The 22,050-nt window shown below is 51.3% G+C and overlaps 2 protein-coding genes across 33 annotated transcripts in view; both read right to left on the bottom strand.

The window, feature by feature from the left end:
- Positions 1–718: 718 nt before the first annotated feature.
- Positions 719–4,657, bottom strand: MANF (mesencephalic astrocyte derived neurotrophic factor). The gene is given in 4 exon segments (NM_001244655.1): positions 719–1,152; positions 2,777–2,918; positions 3,677–3,804; positions 4,530–4,657. Coding segments are annotated over 4 exon segments (540 nt in total). The 5' UTR covers positions 4,615–4,657; the 3' UTR covers positions 719–967.
- A 1,145-nt stretch (positions 4,658–5,802) lies between these two features.
- Positions 5,803–22,050, bottom strand: part of DOCK3 (dedicator of cytokinesis 3) — a 507,677-nt gene continuing 491,429 nt past the window's right edge. For 12 of the 32 annotated variants that reach the window (XM_021068832.2, XM_084988420.1, XM_021068836.2 and 9 more), the window contains 5 exons: positions 15,419–15,537; positions 14,187–14,274; positions 10,227–10,349; positions 9,603–9,685; positions 5,803–8,812 (listed from right to left, as the gene is read on the bottom strand). In XM_021068832.2, the coding sequence (XP_020924491.2) occupies positions 8,303–8,812; positions 9,603–9,685; positions 10,227–10,349; positions 14,187–14,274; positions 15,419–15,537 (923 nt within the window). In that variant the 3' untranslated portion in view covers positions 5,803–8,302. The remainder of the gene's footprint in view (positions 8,813–9,602; positions 9,686–10,226; positions 10,350–14,186; positions 14,275–15,418; positions 15,538–22,050) is intronic. The other 20 variants (XM_021068840.2, XM_084988429.1, XM_021068842.2 and 17 more) reach the window with 3 other exon arrangements.

Here is a 22,050-nt window from a genome sequence, read left to right as displayed (position 1 = left end):
TGACCCCAGGCCAGGGCAATTCCTTGGAAAGCACTGCTTCTTAGGCCTTTCCTCCAGGTGGTCCTGAGGTGCGAGAACAGGGGTCTCAGAGGTGAGTCAAGGCTCACATTGACAACTGGGTTTCCTAAGCACCATCCTCAAAGGGAGCAACTAAAAAGCCCATCTTGGGGACACTCTGGGACAAACTCTCAGGACCCCTAAGTGTTATGCTTATCTTGGGTAAACAAAGGTAAAAAGCAGCCTCTCATTGGCTCTTTGTACAGTCCAACTCTGCCAGACTTGCAAAATCCCAAATGGGACTGACACTAGACCAAACTCAGATGAACAAGTAGATGGCCACATCTGGCCGGTGACTGGTAGAGGTAGCCAGGCGATGAGCATCTTTAGAAATGCGATGGTGCTGAACATACAGTTTTTGAAATCATCATCACAGAAAACCACACTCAACATCCCTCAGCTGAGCCCAGATATCAGCTCCTCTCAAGAGGACAGTCCCTGCCGGGTGGGGTATCAAGCTGAACCTCTTCCCCAGCACTCCCTCCAGTCCTGCACAACCCCACATGCCTCAATCCCCTGTCCCACCCTCGTATCTAACTGATGGTTGAAGGACTAATGTGAATGCATCTGAAAACTCTTTGTAAACTGGAAAGCACAAACCGGTGAAATCTTCACTATGGGTAAAACCCTATTTCAGTATTCTCTTTAATTCTTCAAGGACAGCTAGAAATTTTCTTCCTTTAATAAAAAAATTCCAGACACACTTGGAAGTCCTAGTGTAAACCCGCAACAGAACAAAGTGAATCCCCTCCAAGGGGGCGCTGTAGACTCAGCATCATCAGGAAAGCTCCTCCAGGCTTCACACCTGACTTTGTCAGGAGCCCACCTAAAAAATAAATTACAAAAAGGCTGTTTGGGGAAGACACAGATGAACTGTTTTTCCCCTCAGGTGCAGCAGGGATTGGGCAGACTACAAATCAGTCCGTGAACTGGCTGCCTTGGGGGCATATTTTGGCATCAGTTCATTAATCTTCCGGATGTAGTCAGACTTTTCTGCACAGCCTTTGCACGTCTCCCCCCAGTCGTCTAGGATCTTCTTTAGCTCTTTAACTCGGAGCTTCTTCAGGTCCACTGTGCTCAGGTCGATCTGCTTGTCTAGAGGAGAGAGCAAGGAGAATAACCAGCTGGGTGGGAGCAACTATGGACTCTAATAGTCCTCTGCAGTGAAAACATCCCATCAAACAAGTGGCCCTACTTGTCCCATGGGGAGAGACACTTGCCAACACATGCAGGTGTGTGTGTCAGTGCCCACTGCCCCCACTTCACTAGGAAAGTGGGTCTCACGGTGGCAATGTCTACCACAAACATGCAGTGTTGACCAGGGACAGAGGCCACATGGTCCTGACAAGAGGAACTTTACAAGAGGAATGAGACTTCCACTCGAAGTGCCTTTTAAATAGTAGAGCTCACATCACTGTAGAATGAGAGCTCCAGGGTGACAGCACAGATAGATCCCCTAGCTCCAATGTCCCAGCACAGACCCTGGTCAGGCCCTTGAGTTAGCTTACTCCCCATGGCCACTTGCAAGCCATCAGCACTGAACCAGGATCACTCTCAGAAGACCAGTAATCCTTGACCCAAGGGGGCAAGGGGCAAACACAGCCCTTGGACAATGAGTTCACAATCAAGTGTGCTGGTGCTGTTTAGTCACTTTTTATTTTGGCTATGCCTGCACTCGGAGAACTTTACAGGCCAGTGATAAACCTGTGCCACAGCAGCGACCCAAGCCACAAGAGTGACAATGCCAGATCCTTAACCTATTGATCCACCAGAGAATTCTTGTTGGTGCTGTTTAAATTTTACGAAAATGACAACTATTCTTGGCCCTGACTCCTTTCCGAAGTCCAAGAGTGTTTTTCCCACCAGAGACTTATTCAGCAAAAGAGATGCCTTGCACCCATAATCTTGCGCTTGCCCGTTGAGAAACAGCCTTTTTTTTTTTTTTTTTTTTTTTCTTTTTTCCTCTTTGGTCTTTTTGCCTTTAATAGGTGCTCCCACGGCATATGGAGGTTCCCAGGCTAGGGGTCAAATCGGAGCTGTAGCTGCTGGCCTACACCAGAGCCACAGCAACAAGGGATCCAAGCCGCGTCTGCAACCTACACCACAGCTCACGGCAACGCCGGATCCTTAACCACCTGAGCGAGGCCAGGGACTGAACCCGAAACCTCATGGTTCCTAGTCGGATTCGTTAACCACTGAGCCACCGCGGGAACTCCATAGAAAGAGCCTTTCTTTTCAAAGCAATAAAGATCATTGGCCTGCAGAGCTTGCACCCTGTTAAAGCCAAGCCAGACCACACCCCTTCTCTGCTCAAAAACGAACATTCCCATCTTTCCTCAAACTAAAAGCCAAATTCTGGCAATCTGCAAGGCCCCCTGTGACTTGCCCACCCATGAGTCATGCCACTGGCTGCCTTTACATTGCCTGTTTACTCTGCCTGAAGTGCTCTTCCATTAATTGTGTCCTTAGTAAATCCCTCACCTCCTTCAAAGTTTGCTGAAATGTCACCTCCTCAATGAGGCCTATTCTGACCTCCACCCACCATGATGAATGATCAAATACATGCAACTCCTCACCCCCATTAAGCACAACCTACCATGCCATATATCTCACTCAAAAAGGCTCTAATTTATCATGTGCCTCCCCAAACTAGAAAGTAAACTTCATTAATTTTACTGCAGAGTGGGGTGCAGTGTTAGTTAAATAAGGCCACACTCACCATACTTTAGCTCACAGATCTGGCTGTCCTTCTTCTTGAGCTTCTCACAGATCTTCTCCACAGGGATGTGGTGGGCCAGGGGCTTCGACACCTCATTGATGATCTTGGTGGCTGCATCATCTGTGGCCCCAATGTAGTAGCACTGCAGCAAGAAAGGACAATGGCCTTCAGGAGGTGCCGCTCCAGAGCTGTCTCCTCCAACATACTGATACCCCAAAAAAATCTTTCTCTGCCAGGGCCTCATTTTCCCATGTCCCGCCTGGACTGGCAGTCAGATTCAGCCAGGCTCTTAACACATGCTTAGTCCCAGAGCTGACAAGACACTAGAGGAATTGAAAAGTCACCGGGATTCAAAGCTTTAATTAGAAAAGACAAACCAGAGACTGCCAGGGGAGTCAAAGCTACAAAGGCCATCTCTTCATTAGGGCTTCTGTCCTCGATTCAGCCGTGGCCTACCCTGTGCACACTTTGTTATCTTCTGTCCTCATGCATGCTCAACATAGCTCTGGCCTCTGGGCACTCATACTGGTTGTTCCCTCTGCCTGGGATGCTCTTCCTTTACCTCAATGGTGACCCTTTCTCAGAAGAATTCTTGATTATTGCCTAAATCAGCACCTACCCTCTCTACTGTACCATCCTGGCCCATTTTCTTCATGACACTCATCCCACCGCATCATTTGCCTGTCATTTCTCTCCCCGGATACTCCCAGTGCCCACCACACAGTAGGTGTTTAACCAATACTAAGAGGATAACATCACAACTGCAGAATACAGAAAGCACTTCAGTCTTATCTTAGTTCCCTGACAGAACAGGTGACCTGAACAGGCAGGTGGGCAGGGCCTTTTACTGAAAGGCTTGTGAAAGGAAAGGTTCAACACTGGCCAGGGCCAGCTACTCACCAACCGATTCTCTTTGCCTCTGGCTTCACGGCAGAACTTTGTAAGTTCTTTTTCAATAGAGGCTGGTGAGAATGTGACATCTCTGTCTTTGAGGTCCTGATAAAATCTTCCCAGGTAAGAAATACAAACTGGAAAAGAGAAGGAAGGAAGATGATCAGCAATCATGGAGTTGCACCCCAATCCACCAGGAAGGAACTCCATCCGCAATTTTAATAGGTGACACGGAGAGAGGAGTTCTTCCATCACCGGATTTTCTCAGGTGCCCACAGGTAGAAGGAACCGCGCTCCAGTTGCTAAGTCCCCTGGTACACCTGGAGCATGCAAGGAAAGAGCATCACCCAAAGACCCACAAAAGGGCTCCTCCTCGCTTTTTCCATAAAGTTTATGCAGAGACTGAACACGTGTCCTTGAGATGGACCCACTGTGACCTCGCAATTGGACAATTCGAGGCCCAAGAGAAAAAAAGATCCGAATGCTGCTCATTTCCAAATACAACGCCGAATCCCGAGGTGCGGCTTCGCAACCAGACCAGGCGCGGTGCCTACTGCCCGGCCTCAGGACTCCCGACCCGGGCCAGGGCCGCTCCTGGGCGCCTCTGCCCAGTGATGGGAAAGGACCACAACTCCGGCATTATTTAAATTTCTAGCCAAGTTTTCTGTATGATTTAGTCCCAACTTTTTTCTCATCGAACCAATGTTTTTTAGGCCCAGGAAATGTTTTCTAGGCCCGGCATCGGCCCTCCCGGGGCACCCCCGCCCGTTTCTGCCCCAGCATCCTGGCCGCTCCGTGGTTTGGTTGGAGTCAGCGCCGCCGCCAGGCCGGCCACGGCGCGCGGATCCCGACCCCGCCGCACCTTCACAGTCGCCCGGCCGTAGGGCCCGGCTTGCTGGCAGCACGCTCAGAGCCAGCGCCACTGCCAGCCCGTGAGTGAACCACATTCTCCACCACCCGCCGCCGCCACCGCCGCCGCCCGACTGAACCGCGCCCGCTGCGCGGCGCTGTCTCCAGGTCCCGGCCGCGCGCCGTAGCTCCCTATTGGCGGGCGGCCCCCGCACCCTCCCACACACCGCGCCCCCATTGGTCCACGCGCCTCGGAGCCCAGACGGGCCGCTCCACGCTGCCCTTCTCCATTGGCTGGTGGCGTCGCCCGCCCTCGGCCCTAGACAGTTGTCGGCCGCTGATTGAACCAGGGAGGCCCGCCGGAAGCGGCTGCGTCAGCGGCGGAAGCGGTTCGGACCGCCATCTTGGTTAGGGGCAGCGGCTGTGGCTGAGGCGGAGGGCGGGGGATTAGGGTGGCGTTTGGTTGTTGCCCCGCGCCTGTTGAACTGCCCTACAGATTCGGTGTTCTAGGCCTGGCGCCCGCCCAAAAAACCCTACGGACCTTCCCTCCCGGGCCTCAACTCGTGACGCTGGTCAGGGGTTCTGGGGTCAGACTCAACCCAGCAGGGCGGGGAGGGCGGTCGGCTCGGAAGAGGTTTCTTTTTTCGTAGACGATCACGTGGGCAGGGGAACCAGTCTTCGGGGAGCGCCTGCGAGGCCCACTGACCGCATCCAAATTGTCCTAGCCGCTCAGGCTCCTATCTCCTGGTCCAGGGGTGGCCGGAGCCCGCCTCGGACGGCCGACAGGAGGACCCCGGCCGGGGTAGACGGACTCTGGGCCGTCCTGGAGCTGAGAGAGGCGCCCTGGTCAGGGCTTGTTGCTTGCTTTTGGTCAGGTGCATCCAGTCTCACAGTGGGGAGGCCTGGGGCTTCGGAGGTTTGTCCCCGACGCTGGAGAGTCTCCCCCTTTCCTCACTAGCTCCGGAGCCTTGCCCGAGGAGGCTGGCTCGCCTCCTCCAGCTTCCCAGCCGACCGCTCAGGAGGGGCCCTGGCTGCCGAGGGCGCTTCCTTAGGAGGGTTCTGTGGGTCGGCGGACAAGCAGTGGAGGTGGTTTTCTCTTTGCTTCCTCTATATTTTGGTGCAGGGATGGGCTACCTGTCCTTGAAGGCACGACGTGGGAAAGGTTGTTTCTGTGCTCAGGGCAGAAAAGAGATTTCTATGGGACTAAGTGGGGCTTGGAGCCCAGCGACAAGGGTTGGTGGGGGGCACTTGGGCTGCTCCCATTCAGTGAATTCAGTGGGTCAGTATCAGGTATTCATCTTTAATTCACATCACAGCAGTCAAGGGAGTAGGGGAAGGGGGGAAATCAAGTGGCAGATATTTACATCTAAAATTCACATTACTTGTTAGATTTAGAACATGCTACCACAATATATACAGTAAAATACCTTTTGGGACACTAGCACAAAAAAATTTTTTTTTCTTTTAACTTTGCTTTCTGGTACAGGTTAAGACCATTTTAAAGTCACTTCTTTTAAACATAAATACACAAAAGAAATGGTTAGAAGTTTTCTTATTTTAAATAAGCACAGAATGCCAGAGGTTAAAAACACATTTATAGGGCTGAATACCAATAGGACATCACACTCTATACATTTTTTGCTCAAATTCCTGTACAAATACACAGCATTCAAATAGATATTTACAAATAAGCTTGAAAGAATGAAAGTCAGTATTTCACGATCTTCAAAGGATTCTCATATCTGGCTTCCACTTCCCCTCAGACTGGCTGATTTGGAATATGTCCTTTCTATCCAATTAAGGAAAATAGGGAAAACACAAACCTGGATTTGGAATATATCCTTTCTATCCAATTAAGGAAAATAGACAGGGAAAACACAAACCTGGCTCAACCTACATAAGCCAAGGCCAAACAAAGCCACGCTCTGCTCTCTACCCTCCTATGCCACCAGGTGAAGAAGTGGCTGTTCCTATGTGATGACTGTCTTGTCCAGGGATTGAGGTTCAGAAGTGCCCTAAAATCTAGAGATGCCATCCTACCTAAGAAATTCACAGCTAATCCCAACTGTCACACTTTTGTGAACACTAGATGGTCCAGGCCTGCCAGACTAACCCACTCTGCCTGGAGTCTCCCTTAAAGTATAAGAAAGGATCTACACTGGTGATAGATATCTCCAGACATCCTGAAGGTAATGTGGTCCTCCCCCAGCCCCATCTTTCCTCCTTACTTGCTGGCAAGCTACATTTGTTTACATGTGAAAAACACCCTAACCATAGAGGTCAGATGGGCCAACAAAAGAGGAGCTAGGGGAGAACACACGTGCTCAACTAGGAGAAGGCAGGCTTGCGACCGTCAAAGTCATGAACTCAAGCAAATGAAAGAAATGTTTTGTAGACTTTTTGTTTTTTAAGTAACTTAGAAGCACCCTGGTAAAACACTATTACCACCCTACCCTATCCCCCTAAATAATAAACCAAGAGGAAAATCAGTGTTCTGACCTGAGTTTCCTATAAAGATACCACTGTCTTCTGCCCAAAAGACTGGAGAGGCTTAAGCAACTGCCTTCCTGCCCACCCTGACCCTGAGTGGCAGTCCCCATGGGCCTGGAACTGGGGTCCAGCACTTGGCCACTGGGAGAGAATAATTCAATCTGTGTGGCTCTCCTTCTAAAAGAAGAAGCTCCCTCCCACTCTTTTCACCCTGGAGCTTGCTGAACCTGACCAGGAGTCCTCAGGCCTTCCTTAGAAGCCTGGCTGGGCAGACAACCCCACTGCTTGGAGGTAGTGCTGAAAATCCCTGATGCAGGAGCTGGGTGACAGGCACTCTGGCCACTTCTGAAAACCCCGAGGATTTCTGGCTCCTGCTATACCTCAGCCTCATCCTTATGCCAGCTTGTCTCAACCCGTGGCTGCCCAGGCCCGGGGGAGAAAGGTAGCTATGGTAGTCCCTCTGTCTCCACGCTCCCATTCAAGCCCGAGAAGGCAGGAGATAACCACTGCGGATCCATTCACCAAGGGCACGGGGTGCTGCTGCAGGGCATGGGGTATATTCAGGAGGGGAGCAAATGGTCAGAAATAAAAACGATGGAGGGGAAAGTCCAAGGTAGAGTAGGAGGCAGGGCTGGCCAATGGAAGCCTGGCGGTATGCCCTGGGCATGCAGTTAGGCCAGGTCACATGACTGAGCCGGCAGGTTGGCCCAGACAGCCCCCCAGTCGCATACTCCTGGATGGAAGAGTGGGCAGGTGGGCAGGCATTTGTGCAAAATGGCTTGTAGCCCCTTTGTCCACCTGTGACGTAGTCCACGTGGTCCTTGCAATCCCTGAATATAATAGCCATGAGCTCTTCTGTCCACGCACCAAAAGAAGAGGTTGCTAGTGCAATTCCCATTCTTCTGTGCATCTCTACCCTGGAAGGAGGGCCTGGGCTCCTACCCCCGGGGCCCTGCAAAGCTGCAAAGCAATTCTGTCTGTGCACTATCTCCATATAGCTCCATGTGGTCTGGAACTGCAGGAGAAAGAAAGCATCTACTGCACAAAGGAAAAAGGGGAACCCATAGAAATGGAAATGTATAAAATGAAATAAAAAGAGAAGCCACAACCCTTCATGCTGCTGTGGCCTCTGCACATGGCAACACACGAGTTCACGGCAGTAGAACGTAGACTTGGGATGGTTCTCTCCTGAGTGCCAGGCCTCTCTGGCTCCCTGCAGGGGGACTTGCTTTTCAGACCTGGAGTGTTTGGACAAGCTGCTCATGGAGGGTGGTGTCCCAGTTGCCTCCCTGCACCTCACTGTTCCCCTCGGCCATGCTCCCAGGCCATTCGAGCCTGCTCTTCCTTGGTGCTCCCGGGAGGCAGTGAGGCCTTGCGGTGCAGGCCCCGAGGCCTCTCAGCCTCCTCACGCAGCAGCACCCCCTCGTCGTGCTCCACGGCCGGCAGGCGGGGGTGGTAGGGCTTGGGTGGCAGCGCAGGAGGGTCCATGGGGTCCTGAGGGATGACACATCCCGGTGCTGAGTGACTTCGGCATGGCTGAGCCTTGACGGAGTCCAGGACGGCGGACTCAGAGAGGCTGTAGTGGACAGGGAGGTAGGGCGGCTCAAGATCTTCGTCAGCATTCCAGGCCTGGCTTGGCATGGAGTCCATGGTGTCGGTACGAGGAGGAGCTTCCGAGGAGTGCCCAAAGTTACTCTCACTTAAGGAAGACACACCGCTGCTGGCACTGCCAGACAGCGTAGAGTTGCTGCCATCCAGGCCCGACTGGGGGCTTGTGGGGGAGGCTGGGATAGGGTGGAGAGGAGACTGCAAAAAAAAAAAGGTAGAAATGTTAGCATCCCTCTTTCCAGACAGGCTAACTGGCCCAGCATGTGAAGAGAAGACCAATTAAGTCTGCTTATTAATGAATTTTAAAGTAACCTTCATCAACAGCATGTTTCTTATTTCATCAGCAGCAGCCTCTGGCTCCTCCCTGCCCCCAGCAAGCCAATGGAGCTCCAGAATCACCTGCATTTCTGTGGGCCAACAAAGGCCCCAACTTGGCTGCTGGGCATTTGTGCTCCCTGAAGGCATGTCCCAGTGAGGCACTGACAGAAGGGCTGGGTCATCAGGCCAGCTCGGGAGGGTAGGAAGAACCCTAATGGGCCATGGACCAAATGAGTGCATTGTGCTGCTAAAAATCTGTAGCAGTCTTTTCCAATTTGCAGAAAAATTAATGGGCTTTTCATAAAGGTTTGGTACCTGATGCTTCTTGCTCTGACTGGACTCCAGTTTAAAGTGGTCTATGATCTACCACAGGAATGTTTCTTTAGCTTTTGAACTGTGGTGTGTTGCTGTCTTGTGGTGCCACAGAGAAGCCCTGGCTTCTTACTGCTCACTGGGCACATACTCCCCATACCGTGTGTTGCTGTCTCCAGGACCCTTTGACCCCCTGCCCCCATCACATCTGTTGCAGGACACACTGGTCATGTGCATCCCTAGTATGGCTCTGCCTGGCTAGGTTCTCTGGGACAGGAGCAGGGGAAGCAGACCTTAGGGGTGATTCCAGCAGTTGAGAGGACTCACCTCCCAGGCTGGTGGGGATGCGGTACGTTACCTTGCGCAGGGTCCGGGCTGGGAGGGCTGGGGGTGTGTCACCCAGGGGGTGGTGGAAGGCGTCAAAGTGTAGGGAGTAATGACCTGCAAGGGAACAGAACCAGAGCCTCAGCTGGGGCCCCTCCTGGGTTGCATGTCAGCATATCTTGCCAGGCCAACTGGACAGATGTGAGTCTCCTGCGACCCCTCAGCATTGAAGGCCACAGGACAACCTCTCTTTTCACCAAAGTTCTCCAAAACACAGGCTGTTGAAATCAAGGCACCCACGCCACACAGGAGGTCAAGAAGGTCGAGTGCATCAGAACCTGTGGAACAACAAGCTGCAGATGGTGGCAGGTCTCTGCCTGCTGCTAGGCGATGGCAGGCTGGTGACTTCCAGCCTGCTGGTGGGCTTGGCATAGTTCCATTGTCTTCAGCCTCCTTGGTTGGAAAGGCCTTACTGAGCTCACCTGCTCCACTTGGAAACCTCACTGACCCCAAAGCCCAGTGGGATCTTTCTACAGGTGGGATGTTTTTTCCTTGCCAAAATCAGCCCATCTTCTCAGCCTTGAGGGCTGCTGCCCTTGCCCCTGAACAGAATTTGAGACCAAGGACTATCTGGGGGACCCGCTGGAGGTCTTCTTACCATGCAGCAGGCTTCGGGGAGGCACTGGGGGGGCCAGGATGCACCCCGTGTGGGCAGACAGGAAGGGCTGGGCCTCTCGGGCTCCGCTATCCAGGCTCCAGCTGCTGGGGGCTGCTGGCACCGCTGAAGGGTGAAAACAGATGGCATGCAGGGAGGTTACTTCTTGAGCCACCCTCTGGGAGAAGCCCATCCTACAGCCTATGGCTTCTCCAGGTGAGGAATGCTCAGGTGCTCAGATGTGTGGGAGTGGCGCGCCAGCTCCTGGGACAAAAAACACTGGCCAAGCAAGACACTGTGGCCCACTGGCCAGGGACAGAAACCACTGGAGAGGATGGCAACAGAGTGAACTGATGTCTGAAGAGTTCTCAGGATGAGGAAACCTGAGAAAGAACGTCAAGCAAGGAGAATGTCTTCAGCCTCCAGGACTTGCCAGGAGGGGAAGAGGGAAGTCAAACAGGCCAATGAGACTGAGAGGGGAGAGGGGAAGAGAGAAGGAGGGAGGGGAGAGAGAGAGAGACACAGGGAGGGAGAGAGGGAGACTGAGGCACCATGGAGCTTCTTACCAAAGTCAAGAGTCAGGGCTCTCCCTCAGCCCTGGCCCAATGGGAAAAGCTGGGAGCAGGATAGGTGGGCAGCAGAGACTGCCTCCTTCCACAGCTGGTGCATGGCAGGGAGTGGACAGAAATCTCCCCTAAATTGGCTCCACAAAGGGCCACCGGTAAAGTACAAGCTTTGCCCATCTCTGTTGCTTCTGTGCCCATTGGCTAGGTTTGGGATGGGTTTTCTAGGCAAGGACCAGAATTCACTGTGCTTGCTGGAGGGAAAGAGTCATGGCCCAGGTCCAGCTGGACCTAATGTTTCAGAGAGGAGCGAGGCCTTGTGGAGGCCATGGGTGCCCTCGCACATGTAGAGAGGCCCAGTTCCTGGCACCCACATGCTATGAATGTGGGGTAAGGTGGGCCCTGGACAAAGGGAAACATAGGGTGTCCGTCCACCTATGGTAAGAAGGGGGTCCGGTGCCAGAATACTGGTCTCTCAGCAGCGACAGCTAGGGTAAGTGACTTTGTAGGAGGGGAGAGGAGAGGAGGAATGGCTAGACTTTGGGGTCCGAGTGCCACTCTGTAGGAGCATCAGGGAGCGTGTGTATGCTGTTGGTTGATTCCTCCTCAAGAACAAATACCACCGATAAGAAGTAATGCCCTTCCTCTGGCCAAGCCAGGCAGGTACAATTTCCTTTTTGGGTTCTCAGCATCAAGAGAGAAATGCCCTACCCATTGGCTTGGCTCTGATCAGAGCTAAAGAGAGCCTGAGGAGGGTGGGGTTCAGGTTCTTCCCCCTCCAGGAACTGAGTGGGCAATGCAGGGCCTAATGGGACCTGAGAGGCTCTGAAAGGGAAGGAGCTGGAGCGTAGCCTTTGAGGAGGATGTGGCCAGGAAGGGTTCGGACCCCCAAGGTCCAGGGATAACATGGTGATGTCCACCCTTGTCTTCCTCGCTGGGCAAGAAATGCCTTGGGCTTGTAGCAGAACACAGGGGAGAACTCGACCACCTCAACGATTTCAGTTCTGAGGAGGATGGCTCAGTCTCAGGGGATGGCTGATAGCTGGTGGTAGGAGGGAGGGCTTGATAGTTATTGGGCAGACAGGCACTTAGGCATGGACTGAAGGGAGGAAAGAATTCTGACTCTGGTGAGTACCAGGTAGGTTCCACCAGAAGGCCTCCTCAGAGGCCTGAGCCACTCTAAGAACAGGATAGGCCTTTATATCATGTAGGCTCTCCCTATGATGCAGCATGAGCTTCCTGGTCCTCAGCACTGAGGCTCCGTCTTCCCAAAGAGAAAAAATTCCATCTCCATAAAAAGCTCCCAAATCCCAGGGAATAAGAAGCTTGAAGCTTCCCCAAAGGGGTTCTGACAAGATCTCACATGCACATCTAGGCCTTGGAAGAACTATAGGGCTACAAATGTTTACTCATAAGGGCCCAAAAGAACTTGTGGGCAGGAACACTATGGGGGAAGGAAGCTGGCAAGGCTGAAATCGCTTACAAAGGGTGCCTGCCTGAGTCCCTCCATGTGAACCAGAAACCATCAAGCTCACCCTGTGACCTGCGGTGGTGACCAGCAAGACCAGTGGACCTTTGCCATGCAGCACAAGGGCAGCAGGGCTGGTAGAAAACCCAAGATGCAGTGTCCTGTACTAGGAGAAGAGGGGGCAATCCCCACTGTGTCCTGGCCATTTTCTCTCTCTGCTACAGGCCACCGCTGACCTGAGGTCCTCAGTGTAGAGCCCACAGCCTTGAGGGCAGGCTTGCCTGGTCTGGGAGTCACTGCCCAGCAAAGAGAGATAGGAGTGAGCAGTGAGTCTTCGTGGGACTAATGACCCTGAAGAGTAATAAATGATGCACAGTTCCTGCCCTGGAGGATCCAGGTAGAGGCTTAGGGAGTTATTACTCGGGCCTATGTGTTCCCTCTAGGCGAATGTCTAGTTTGCTACCCACTAAGTGCTGGCTTTATGGCTTGAATATTCTTGCTTTGGGCTCAGCCTTTGTTCTGAGAGGAGACAACCCTCTTTCCTTCCCACACTTAGCGGATGGGCATATCCAGCTTCTTGCTGCAGCTTGTTCTGAGGCCTGAAGCTCTTCTGGGTCCAGTTGGTATAAGGTGCTGGTCTGGCCACCAGCACCCATTTGAGCTCTGAGCCCATCTGTGTCTTGGCTAGATCTGAGATGACTCCACAATTCAGAGAAAGAAAAGCCACTGTGGATTCCGGCCCTTGAGGCTAAAAGGGCACTCTGTTATGGGGCACAGGTGCAGGTGCAGATGGCGAGAAAGCTGCATGTTTTGGGGATGTGCAGCCCTGAGGCTAGGAAGGCATCTTCAGCCAGAATCTCCATGCCCTTTGTGCTTGAGCACCCAGTGCAGACGCCTACCAGATACCAAGGTCATGGACCCAGTGTCTGGTCTCCTTAAAGAGGACATAAAGGCACATCCTCCATGATGAGCAAGGGAGGAACAATGATAGTGGGGACAGCAGGCACACTTGGTGAGGAGGTGCAATGACAACATGACAACAGCTTTGAAAGGACATGTTCTGATGGGACAGCAGGTTGTATTGTTGGGGACTAAGTGTTCCCTAAACTCTAACAGATGGGGAGAGGCAAGGCGCTGATATGGGGTCACATTCTGTGTAGCAGGGAGACCTAGCATAGTCCCGGCACAGGAGAGTTACAGTTAACTCAGGTCTCCATGTCTGGGGCCTTGGACTGGGGTCACATGGGCCAAGCCTGGTTCTTCCATCAGTTTGCAGGAGCAGAACACAGGGTAAAACTCCACTCTCTAAACAGTCTCATTTTAAGGACTGCCCAGACTCACAGTATAGCTGATGGGCTTGCATGTAGAAAATGGACTCGCAGTAGCTGTGGGCAGGAGCGACTACAGGAGGACTTAGCTTTCTCAGGGTACCCAGGGCTTCCCTCGGACAGGACTGTCTCTGGGAAATTCACTTTGCCATGGCCTGTCCTTCCCATTATTCTTGGGGGCTTGCTTGGTCATAGGCCTGTTCTGAGCAACTAGGAAAGGTCCATGTGGGCCCAAGTTGAGAGGGACCAAAGGGGCCACAGGGCCTGCTGAATTATGGGGCTGGTTGGGAGTGGTTGCCCACCATTTGCACACAGCAGTCTGAGTTTCCATAAAGGTGGGCTCAGGGCAGGTGGTAGCTGGGGCTTCTCTGAGGGTGGGTCCTGGGGACAGAAAGATACAAACAAACAGGATCCAAACCTTAGCATCAAGCCAGACATGGGTTAAACAGTGAACACAGGAACTGGTCAGGACTCTGAACTGATAGACTGGCCTGGGTGTTAAGAGTGTGGCTCAGCCTTATCCAGCTGGTGCTCAGGGACAAGAGTCAGACACTCAGGATGGGGATAAACATGGGAGGAGGCCATCTGGGAGGGAGAATAATACCTTTTTCAGCCACTGACAGATTGGGATCACTGCAGGGTTTGCAGGCTCCGACCACTTGCTGGAACAGGGCCCGCTGGAAGTTTGGCAGCTGAGGGAAGGAGAAAAACATCAAAGAGTGAAAACGACCAGTTATACTTTGTGGGGGGCAGTGTGGTGGGCCACAGGAGCCAGGACATTCCAGGATCAGATGGGAAAATCAAAGCAGTGGTACAGCTCACGCTTGAGATGTGTTGAGAACTTCAGGCCAGCTGGAAAGCTGTCCATGTTATCTGGCTCTGAGTCCTGCCATGTGCATCGTTTGAGTCCTGCCATGTGCATCCACCCTCCAGTGTCTGGCTGGGCTCCAGGCTGTCTTGCCATGGCCAAGAAAAAGGCCACAGGCACCTGAGGATATGTAACTGCATCCTTCTGTCCTACCCAGGAGACCCACTGATCGAAAGGATTTAGGGACCCCTTTCACCCCTGAGCACAGGAAGGTTTGGCCTCCCACTGAGAATAGGGGAAGGGGCAGTACTCAGGCCTGAAGTCACAGACGGGAGCCACTGTTGTGATGGGCAGCTGCCAAGTTGACCTGCTCCTTCCACCTGGCAGGGCTGACCAGGCCCAGGGAGGTACTGCTGAGAACGTCCTGGCACTCTGGGACTAGTAACAATTGTTTGGAGGTAGCTTTCATGGACTCTGCTAAAAAGGCAGGGCAAAGTGGACAGGGGAAGGGGTTAATCCCTGCAGCTTCCTGTTCAAGGGCCCCATACAGGATATTTGGAGAGCTGTGTAAATGGCGTGGGGAGCAGTCCCAGTGGGTAGATGGGGGCTTCAGGTGGATGGATGGATGAAAGAGGCAGAGTCTGCCCCAATGAGGATGTCCCTCACACATACAGGAAAGCTATTTTCCAGGTCCACATCCACAACTGCCTTTTGGAGACAGGAAAGAACCAATGTGCTCAGACTGTTTACAGATGAGGAGTCCAGGAGGCTTATCCAGAAGGACAAACAGCCACACAAACAATGGTCGTTCTAACCCGGCCACCACTCTACCCAAGGCTTGTACTCCTTCTGGACTCTGGTCCTCAGATTCACTGCAGTTCTCATTAGGGAGCCCAGCAGCCTCCTGAGGGTCTCATGGCAGAATGAGGGAGGCATGAAGGAAATGTAGAGAGCCTAGCAAGTGCAATGATGGAAGCCCAGACCAACACACTTGCAGCAGAGAACAGTCAGTGGGCTGGGTCTATTACCTGTCCATTCTCCAGGATGGCTGCTGGATACATGGCACTGCTTGGGCGATCCCGGTGTGTGGGCAGCAGCAACATCATTTCCCGAGCATGGCGGTACTTATCTGGCAGAGAGGGAGAGCCTGTAACCAAGTGAGAACAATCACGCACAGATGACAAGCCACAGATGGAGGGTCCAGAGGGCAAGCATCCTTACGGCTAGGGAACCAGGATAGATGCCCCCTTGCAGTTGGGGTGAGGATGAGCTCAGCAAGCACAGGAGGAATGAAGCAGAGCCTGGTGCTTAGATGGTGGTGGGGGCTGCGCCTGGCATCCCAGCCAAGGCAGACCTACTACAGACGAGGTCGCAGACCCACTGACAGCTCCCTCACCATGCTCAGAGGCGAGGAGAGTTGGGGTTTGGAGCTGGGGCCCTAGGGGCCCTCTGCATCCAGCACTCTTGGGATATGGGTGTGGCCTGGATGCTGGACTCTCTCAGGAGGCCCAGGCAGGGGCCTAGGCCAGCTTGCAATGGAGCCATTACACAGAAACAAGACACACTCAGATAACAGCAGCACAGTTCTTACTTGACACTCTGTGTCTCCCCACACTTACCTTCTCCAGACACCATGGGCCCTATTCCCAGCTGGCCCCTACTGCCTTTTCCCAGATTCCAGCCCTCAGTGCCTGGCCTCTGCCTTTGGGCTGTCCGGCTGCAGACCCAGCCAGCTTGGCTGGGGGCCCAAGACCCTGCACAGAGGGGGCTCTCCAGGGCTTTTCACTCTAAGACTTGCCCATCGTGAACTTGGAGGTCATGGAGCTGGTCTGGGAGTTGTGGAGCTTTAACCCAGGCTCTTTAGTTGACTTGCTCTACGTTCTTCTCTTGTGAGGCCTCTGTGGTGACCTCCTCTGGTCTGAGGGGGCTGTTATAGAGGCCAGACCATGCCAGATGTGGTGTGGCTCAGTGCCCATCAATGCAGGTCATAGCTGCAGACCCAGGAACCTGTTAACCAATGGACCTCAAGGGGGCTTTCCACACAAGTACTGAGAATAAACTTGTAGGCCTTCCTTGGGAATATATAATTTAGAAGGCCCTCCAAATGGGCATCATTCATTGTGACAGATACCAGCTTGTTCATGACAAACTAGTGGGGTCTTCTGGACTCCTCATGGGAGGGTCACCCTGATGCCCCCTACTTGTCCACTGGCAACCTGGAAGCCTCTGGCTGGTTCAGGTGGTTGAAACCCCTCTCTGTGGTGTTCTCTTAGTGATGTTGGGGAGCTGAGACTAGGTCATGGGCTCCATCTGAGAGGTGAACCTGCAGCTCTTGAGGCTCTGTGTCCATATAACCAGGGTCTCTGAGCACTCCTGGGAGTGTGCTGTCCAGGTACTGTCAGGGTACAACTAAAAAAAGGTCTTTTGCAGCCAGCTTGCCTCAGGAGTTCTTGAGAAATTCCTCTTGTATCCATTTTAGTCCAAAAATATGAGGCTTAAATATGCTGAAGAAGGCACATGTTAAAAACTAGTAATGCAATTAATATTTAGGCAAACTTCTTCCACAGCTGGTCTGCTTGTAGAAACTCAGGGCTAGCCTTAAGACCTAGTGTAAAAACTGTCCTTCATTCACAGGGAATGAGTAGAGTGTGCTTTTTTGAGAAATCAGGCCTGAATTGCTACTATTTTGGGATATTTACTGATTTTAATATTTTACTTTAGAACGTGTGCTCTGAGGCAACCTCAAAAAGATGGCTTTGTACAGAAAAAAGGAAAAATGCTCCTAACACCACTGCTTTCTATAGTGCTTTCCCAGTGAGAAACTGAATGCTCCCTGAGTCTTGCTGGCCCCAGCTCTGGACAGGGTGACTCCCCACTGAGTGTGCACAGAGACACAGACCCCTTACACCAACTTAGTTACATCTAACTGCTATCTAATACACGTCCCGCACCAGGCATGCAGCTGGAACATGGTGTACTGCCTTGCTCAGCTTGGCCATGGTCCCTGACCTCATGGAGCTCACAGTCTGGCTCATGAGGCCAACCCCAGATCTGTGCACTCAAAATCCTGATAAACGTTGCAGGGGCTAGGATGGAAGGAGAGCAGCCTGTAGGCCCCAGAGGCTGTGCTGAGGATTTGTATCCATGTTATGGAGGCCCCTCTGGTGCCAAAATAAAAGGATACTCTGTGCTACCACTAGATTTTCTTTTTTCTTTTTTCTTTTGTCTTTGTTGTTGTTGTTGTTGTTGCTATTTCTTGGGCCGCTCCTGCGGCATATGGAGGTTCCCAAGCTAGGGGTCGAATCGGAGCTGTAGCCGCCGGCCTACGCCAGAGCCACAGCAACGCGGATCCGAGCCGCGTCTGCAACCTACACCACAGCTCACGGCGACGCCGGATCGTTAACCCACTGAGCAAGGGCAGGGACTGAACCCGCCACCTCATGGTTCCTAGTCGGATTCGTTAACACTGCGCCACAACAGGAACTCCTAGATTTTCTAATTGTACTATCTTACTTGCTTCCCACTGCTGTCTTCCCTGGGCAGGAAAGAATGGTGGCTACTCCTCAAGAAATCATTTAAACACCACAAGGGCTTTTGTATCACGAGACTTTTGAACTATTTGAGTTGTAGTCCGGTAAACCCCATGGAGGCTAAGTCCCAGCATAACTGAGTTGTTCAAAGAGGATCAATCAAAACCTCCATGTTTCCTAGTCCAACTCAGCCTTTTGACCACCAGGGGGCGCTGCTGACTAAACGAGAGTTTAGGCTGTGCTTTGCAGGCCTCTAATGTTGGTTTCCAAAGCAAGAACCACAGCAGTGTCAATGGGTACAGCAAGGAAGGCTATTGGTGTCATGACCACTCTTAGGAGTGGGGAAGTGACTCCAATGCTGAGGACTCTCCAGAATGCTTTCTCCATGAAAGCCTTCCCCTTCCCTATAACATCAGGCATAAACCTCAGAGTGGGCCATTCTGGTCCTTCTGTGCATAGGCCATCTACCACTGCTTCTACCACATTTACCTAAAAATATGTCTTCTTCTATGACACTAGGTCACAGTCTTTATCACCTCTCACATGTAGGACTGACCCATGTTAGGCCCAAGGTTTTCTCCAGATAGGCCTGCGCATGGATTGTATGGGTGCTGTAACCTACAAGTGACTTCCTGCTCTTTCTTTATATATATATAAACTAGGTTCCCAGGAGGACGGAGACAGAGCCTCCACCCCCCAAATGTGACTGATCACCTTGGAGATCTGCTGTGGACATGGGTATAGCCTAGCACAAGATCTACAACCTTTCCTGGATTGTGGAGGCTCAAGATGGACGGCAAGAAACGATGGCCTGCAGAAAACAACTGCCTGCATAGATTAACCACCTACAAGGATTAACTGCCCTCTGTCATAGGACTCCACCCCCTACTCCTCCCTTGACCTTCCCTTCTTCCTTCTTCATCGGTCCTGCCATGAACTCCAGCCACAGATTCCTGCCACAGATCCTTTATAAGCCTAGCACCTCCTCATAGTCAGAGCTGGGGACATCTTGTGCTCACCCCGGCCCCCTCCGAGGCCTCAACAAATCTCTCTTGCTTTACCAACTTGGCCTTGTGTGTTCCTCCCTCGGCAAACCTAACAATATATATTCTTTTTCTCCTGCTCTTTCTTAATAGCCTCTGCCCTTATTGCCATTCCCTGCTTTGGGACCAGTTTTATTTAACCATTTTGTTTACTTCTGTACTTAGAGGAAGGGGACTTCTATCAGCCTTTCACTAAATGACATTCTGGAGTTTGGCTATTATGATAGCTTATCTCCAGAGATAGCAACCATCAGTGCTTTCCTTCCCACCACACGTCACTTCTCACATCATGAGGTGGAGGCTTATTTCCCACTCTGGTATCTGGGTTGGGGTTAGTGACTCGATTAATCACCAGAATGTGGCAAAAGGGATATTCTGGAACTTCCAAGGCTGGGTAATAAGAAGTCTTGTAGCTTGTGCCTGGTGTCTTGGAACGCTTGCTCTGGGGAAAATCAGCTGCATGTTGTGAGAGCCTCAAAGTATAGAGAGAGGTCATATGTAGGGACTCAGGTTGACAGCCCCAGCTGAGCTCCTGGCTGAGGGGCACTATCAACTGCCAGCCGTGTTTGGGTGAGCAATCTTTTGGATGTCCAACCTAGTTGAGTTTTTAGATGATGACAGCTCCTGGTGACATCTGACTTCAAGCTCATGAGATACTGCAAGTGAAAATTGCTCAGTGAGCTCTGTTAACCTACAGAACCAGGTAAGATGATAATAAATTGTTGTTTTAAGCCACTAAATTTTGGTGGCTGGGTTATTATGCAGCAATTGATAACCAAGCCATGTGAAAAAATGAGGGATTACTTCCAAACAAGGAGAACATAATTTCTCTCTATTCAACTGTGATAATGCAAGAGCCAGTCAGACTTCACTGAGTACTTATAAAAGCTTGATGAGTGAATAGATCAGTGAGTGGTTAGCTGGAAGGACAAAGGTGGTACCAGCCAGCCTGTGAGGTTCCCGATGGTGTCTTTGCTCTCTCCAGTGCACTGAGTACTAGGTATAGCCTAGAGGAAGTGTCTGAGCAATATCAAAGTGGAAGTGAGTTAAAATGTCTGTCCTTTGCGGCCTCTGTTTTTAATCAACAATCATGGTTCAGAGATCTGACTTCAGCAGGAATACCCAGATAAAGACTTAGATATGGCTGAGTATCTTAAGAGAGTGTTCACATTAGGGAAAAAGAACCACATAAGAGATGAGATTACAAAATCTGTTTCTGCAACTCTATTCAGGAGCATTTAACTTAAGACACTGCAAATGCTCACCTCCAATATAGCATTCATGGCTGCCTTCTCAGGGTTTCCTTCCTTTTTATTCCCGAAGCCATCTTTCAATGTGCCTTCTTTATAACACAAATCAATGTTCCTTCTCTGTTTGCAGCCCTCAGACATCAACAAATCTTCAAAATGTACCCATCAGTTGGTTCATTTTTCTTCTCTAACACTAGACACTCCTGCTTCCAAATGCTGGATCCCCTTTTCTGAGTGCCTTAGTCCATGTTAGGAAGGCAGTCACGGAAGTGTAATAGGCATCAGACTCAGGGCTGGTGAGTGTAAAGACTTGTACTCCACATTCAACTTGGCCACAGACTGGCTGGATGGCCTTAAGTCCCTTTCACTTAACCTGTTTCCTCCACAGGAAAGGAGGGGTTGGGCTGGATGCTTCAAGTGGAAGTCTATAACTGTGCCTTATCCCCCTTCTGTTGTCTGCTGAGGTTTTTCCCAGTTGGCCACTGCATCTCTCTCTCTACCACTCCTACTGTGGGGGTCTTTCAGGTCTGTGTGCTTTGTTTCTTTTTTCTTTTCTTTTCTTTTCTTTTTTTTTTTGCTATTTCTTTGGGCCGCTCCCATGGCATATGGAGGTTCCCAGGCTCGGGGTCGAATCAGAGCTGTAGCCCCCAGCCTACGCCAGAGCCACAGCAACGTGGGATCCGAGCCGCGTCTGCAACCTACACCACAGCTCATGGCAACACTGGATCGTTAACCCACTGAGCAAGGGCAGGGACCGAACCCGCAACCTCATGGTTCCTAGTTGGATTTGTTAACCACTGCGCCACAGCGGGAACTCCATGTATCTTTTTTCTTTTTATGGCCACACTTGTGGCATATGGAAGTTCCTGGCCTAGGGTCGAACTGGAGCTCTAACTGCCGGCCTATACCACAGCCGCAACAATACTGGATCCCACCACATCTGTGACCTATGATGCAGCTTGCAGCAATGCCAGATCCTTAAGCTACTGAGCAAGGCCAGGAATTGAACCCGAATCCTCAGGGACACTATGTTGGGTTCTTAACCTGCTGAGCCACAATGGGAACTCCAGGTTTTCATGCTTTGGAGAAAGAGATTTTTCCCCTTAGTCACCCTCCATGTCATACATTTGTGCTATTTCTCTTTATCTTCATAATAATGGGAAGAACAAAGAGAATCCATCCCTCTGAAGCCTGCAAGCAACAGCCAGTGACTAGCTGGTAAACTCACCACCCTTTTCTGCTACTATCCTGCACAGCCAAGCCTGGGAGGCACTAGATCTTTGCCACCATAGCTAATTTCCACTCCACTGCAAATGTTTTTTATCTAAAAGGACAGAGAATCAAATTACACTGCAGGAACTAGAATCAGAATGTGAATAAGATGCTGGCTCTCAGAGAACAATATTTATCTAACTGAATAAGAAATCAAGCAATAATTGGCAAAGTAAATAGCTTTTTACAGAGCCATCTCTCCTGATTAAGCCTTTCCCAACTGAACAAGGTTTTTTTTTTTTTTTTTTCGGTTGTTGTTCTTTTAGAATAATATCTTCCAGGGTTAATTTTAGTCTTCAAATTTAATTTTCATACTTTTGCATCATGTTTGGTTACTCAAGACAAAACTCACTTGTGCTTTAATTTTGAGCTTTATTCTTACAATACTTCAATGGAGAAAAACCTGAGCTTTCTACTAGGCTGTGTGTCCTCTTACTGAAGTGGAGATGCAATGGCTAGCTACCTCAGTGGCAGCATAAGTGCAACCACTGCTCAGAGCAGGATGTGAAGTCAGCCAGAGGGAAAAAGATGTAGAGGGAGGAACCCTCGAGTCCTTAGTGCTGAA

Source organism: Sus scrofa, chromosome 13 (genome assembly GCF_054392235.1).
Source record: "Sus scrofa isolate SSC_HxYL_T2T_F1_AM1 chromosome 13, Sscrofa_HxYL_maternal_Yorkshire_Landrace_v2.0, whole genome shotgun sequence".
NCBI lineage: Eukaryota > Metazoa > Chordata > Mammalia > Artiodactyla > Suidae > Sus > Sus scrofa.
The sequence above is the reverse complement of the archived record's forward strand: the minus strand, read 5'-3'. Positions and strand labels throughout refer to the sequence as shown.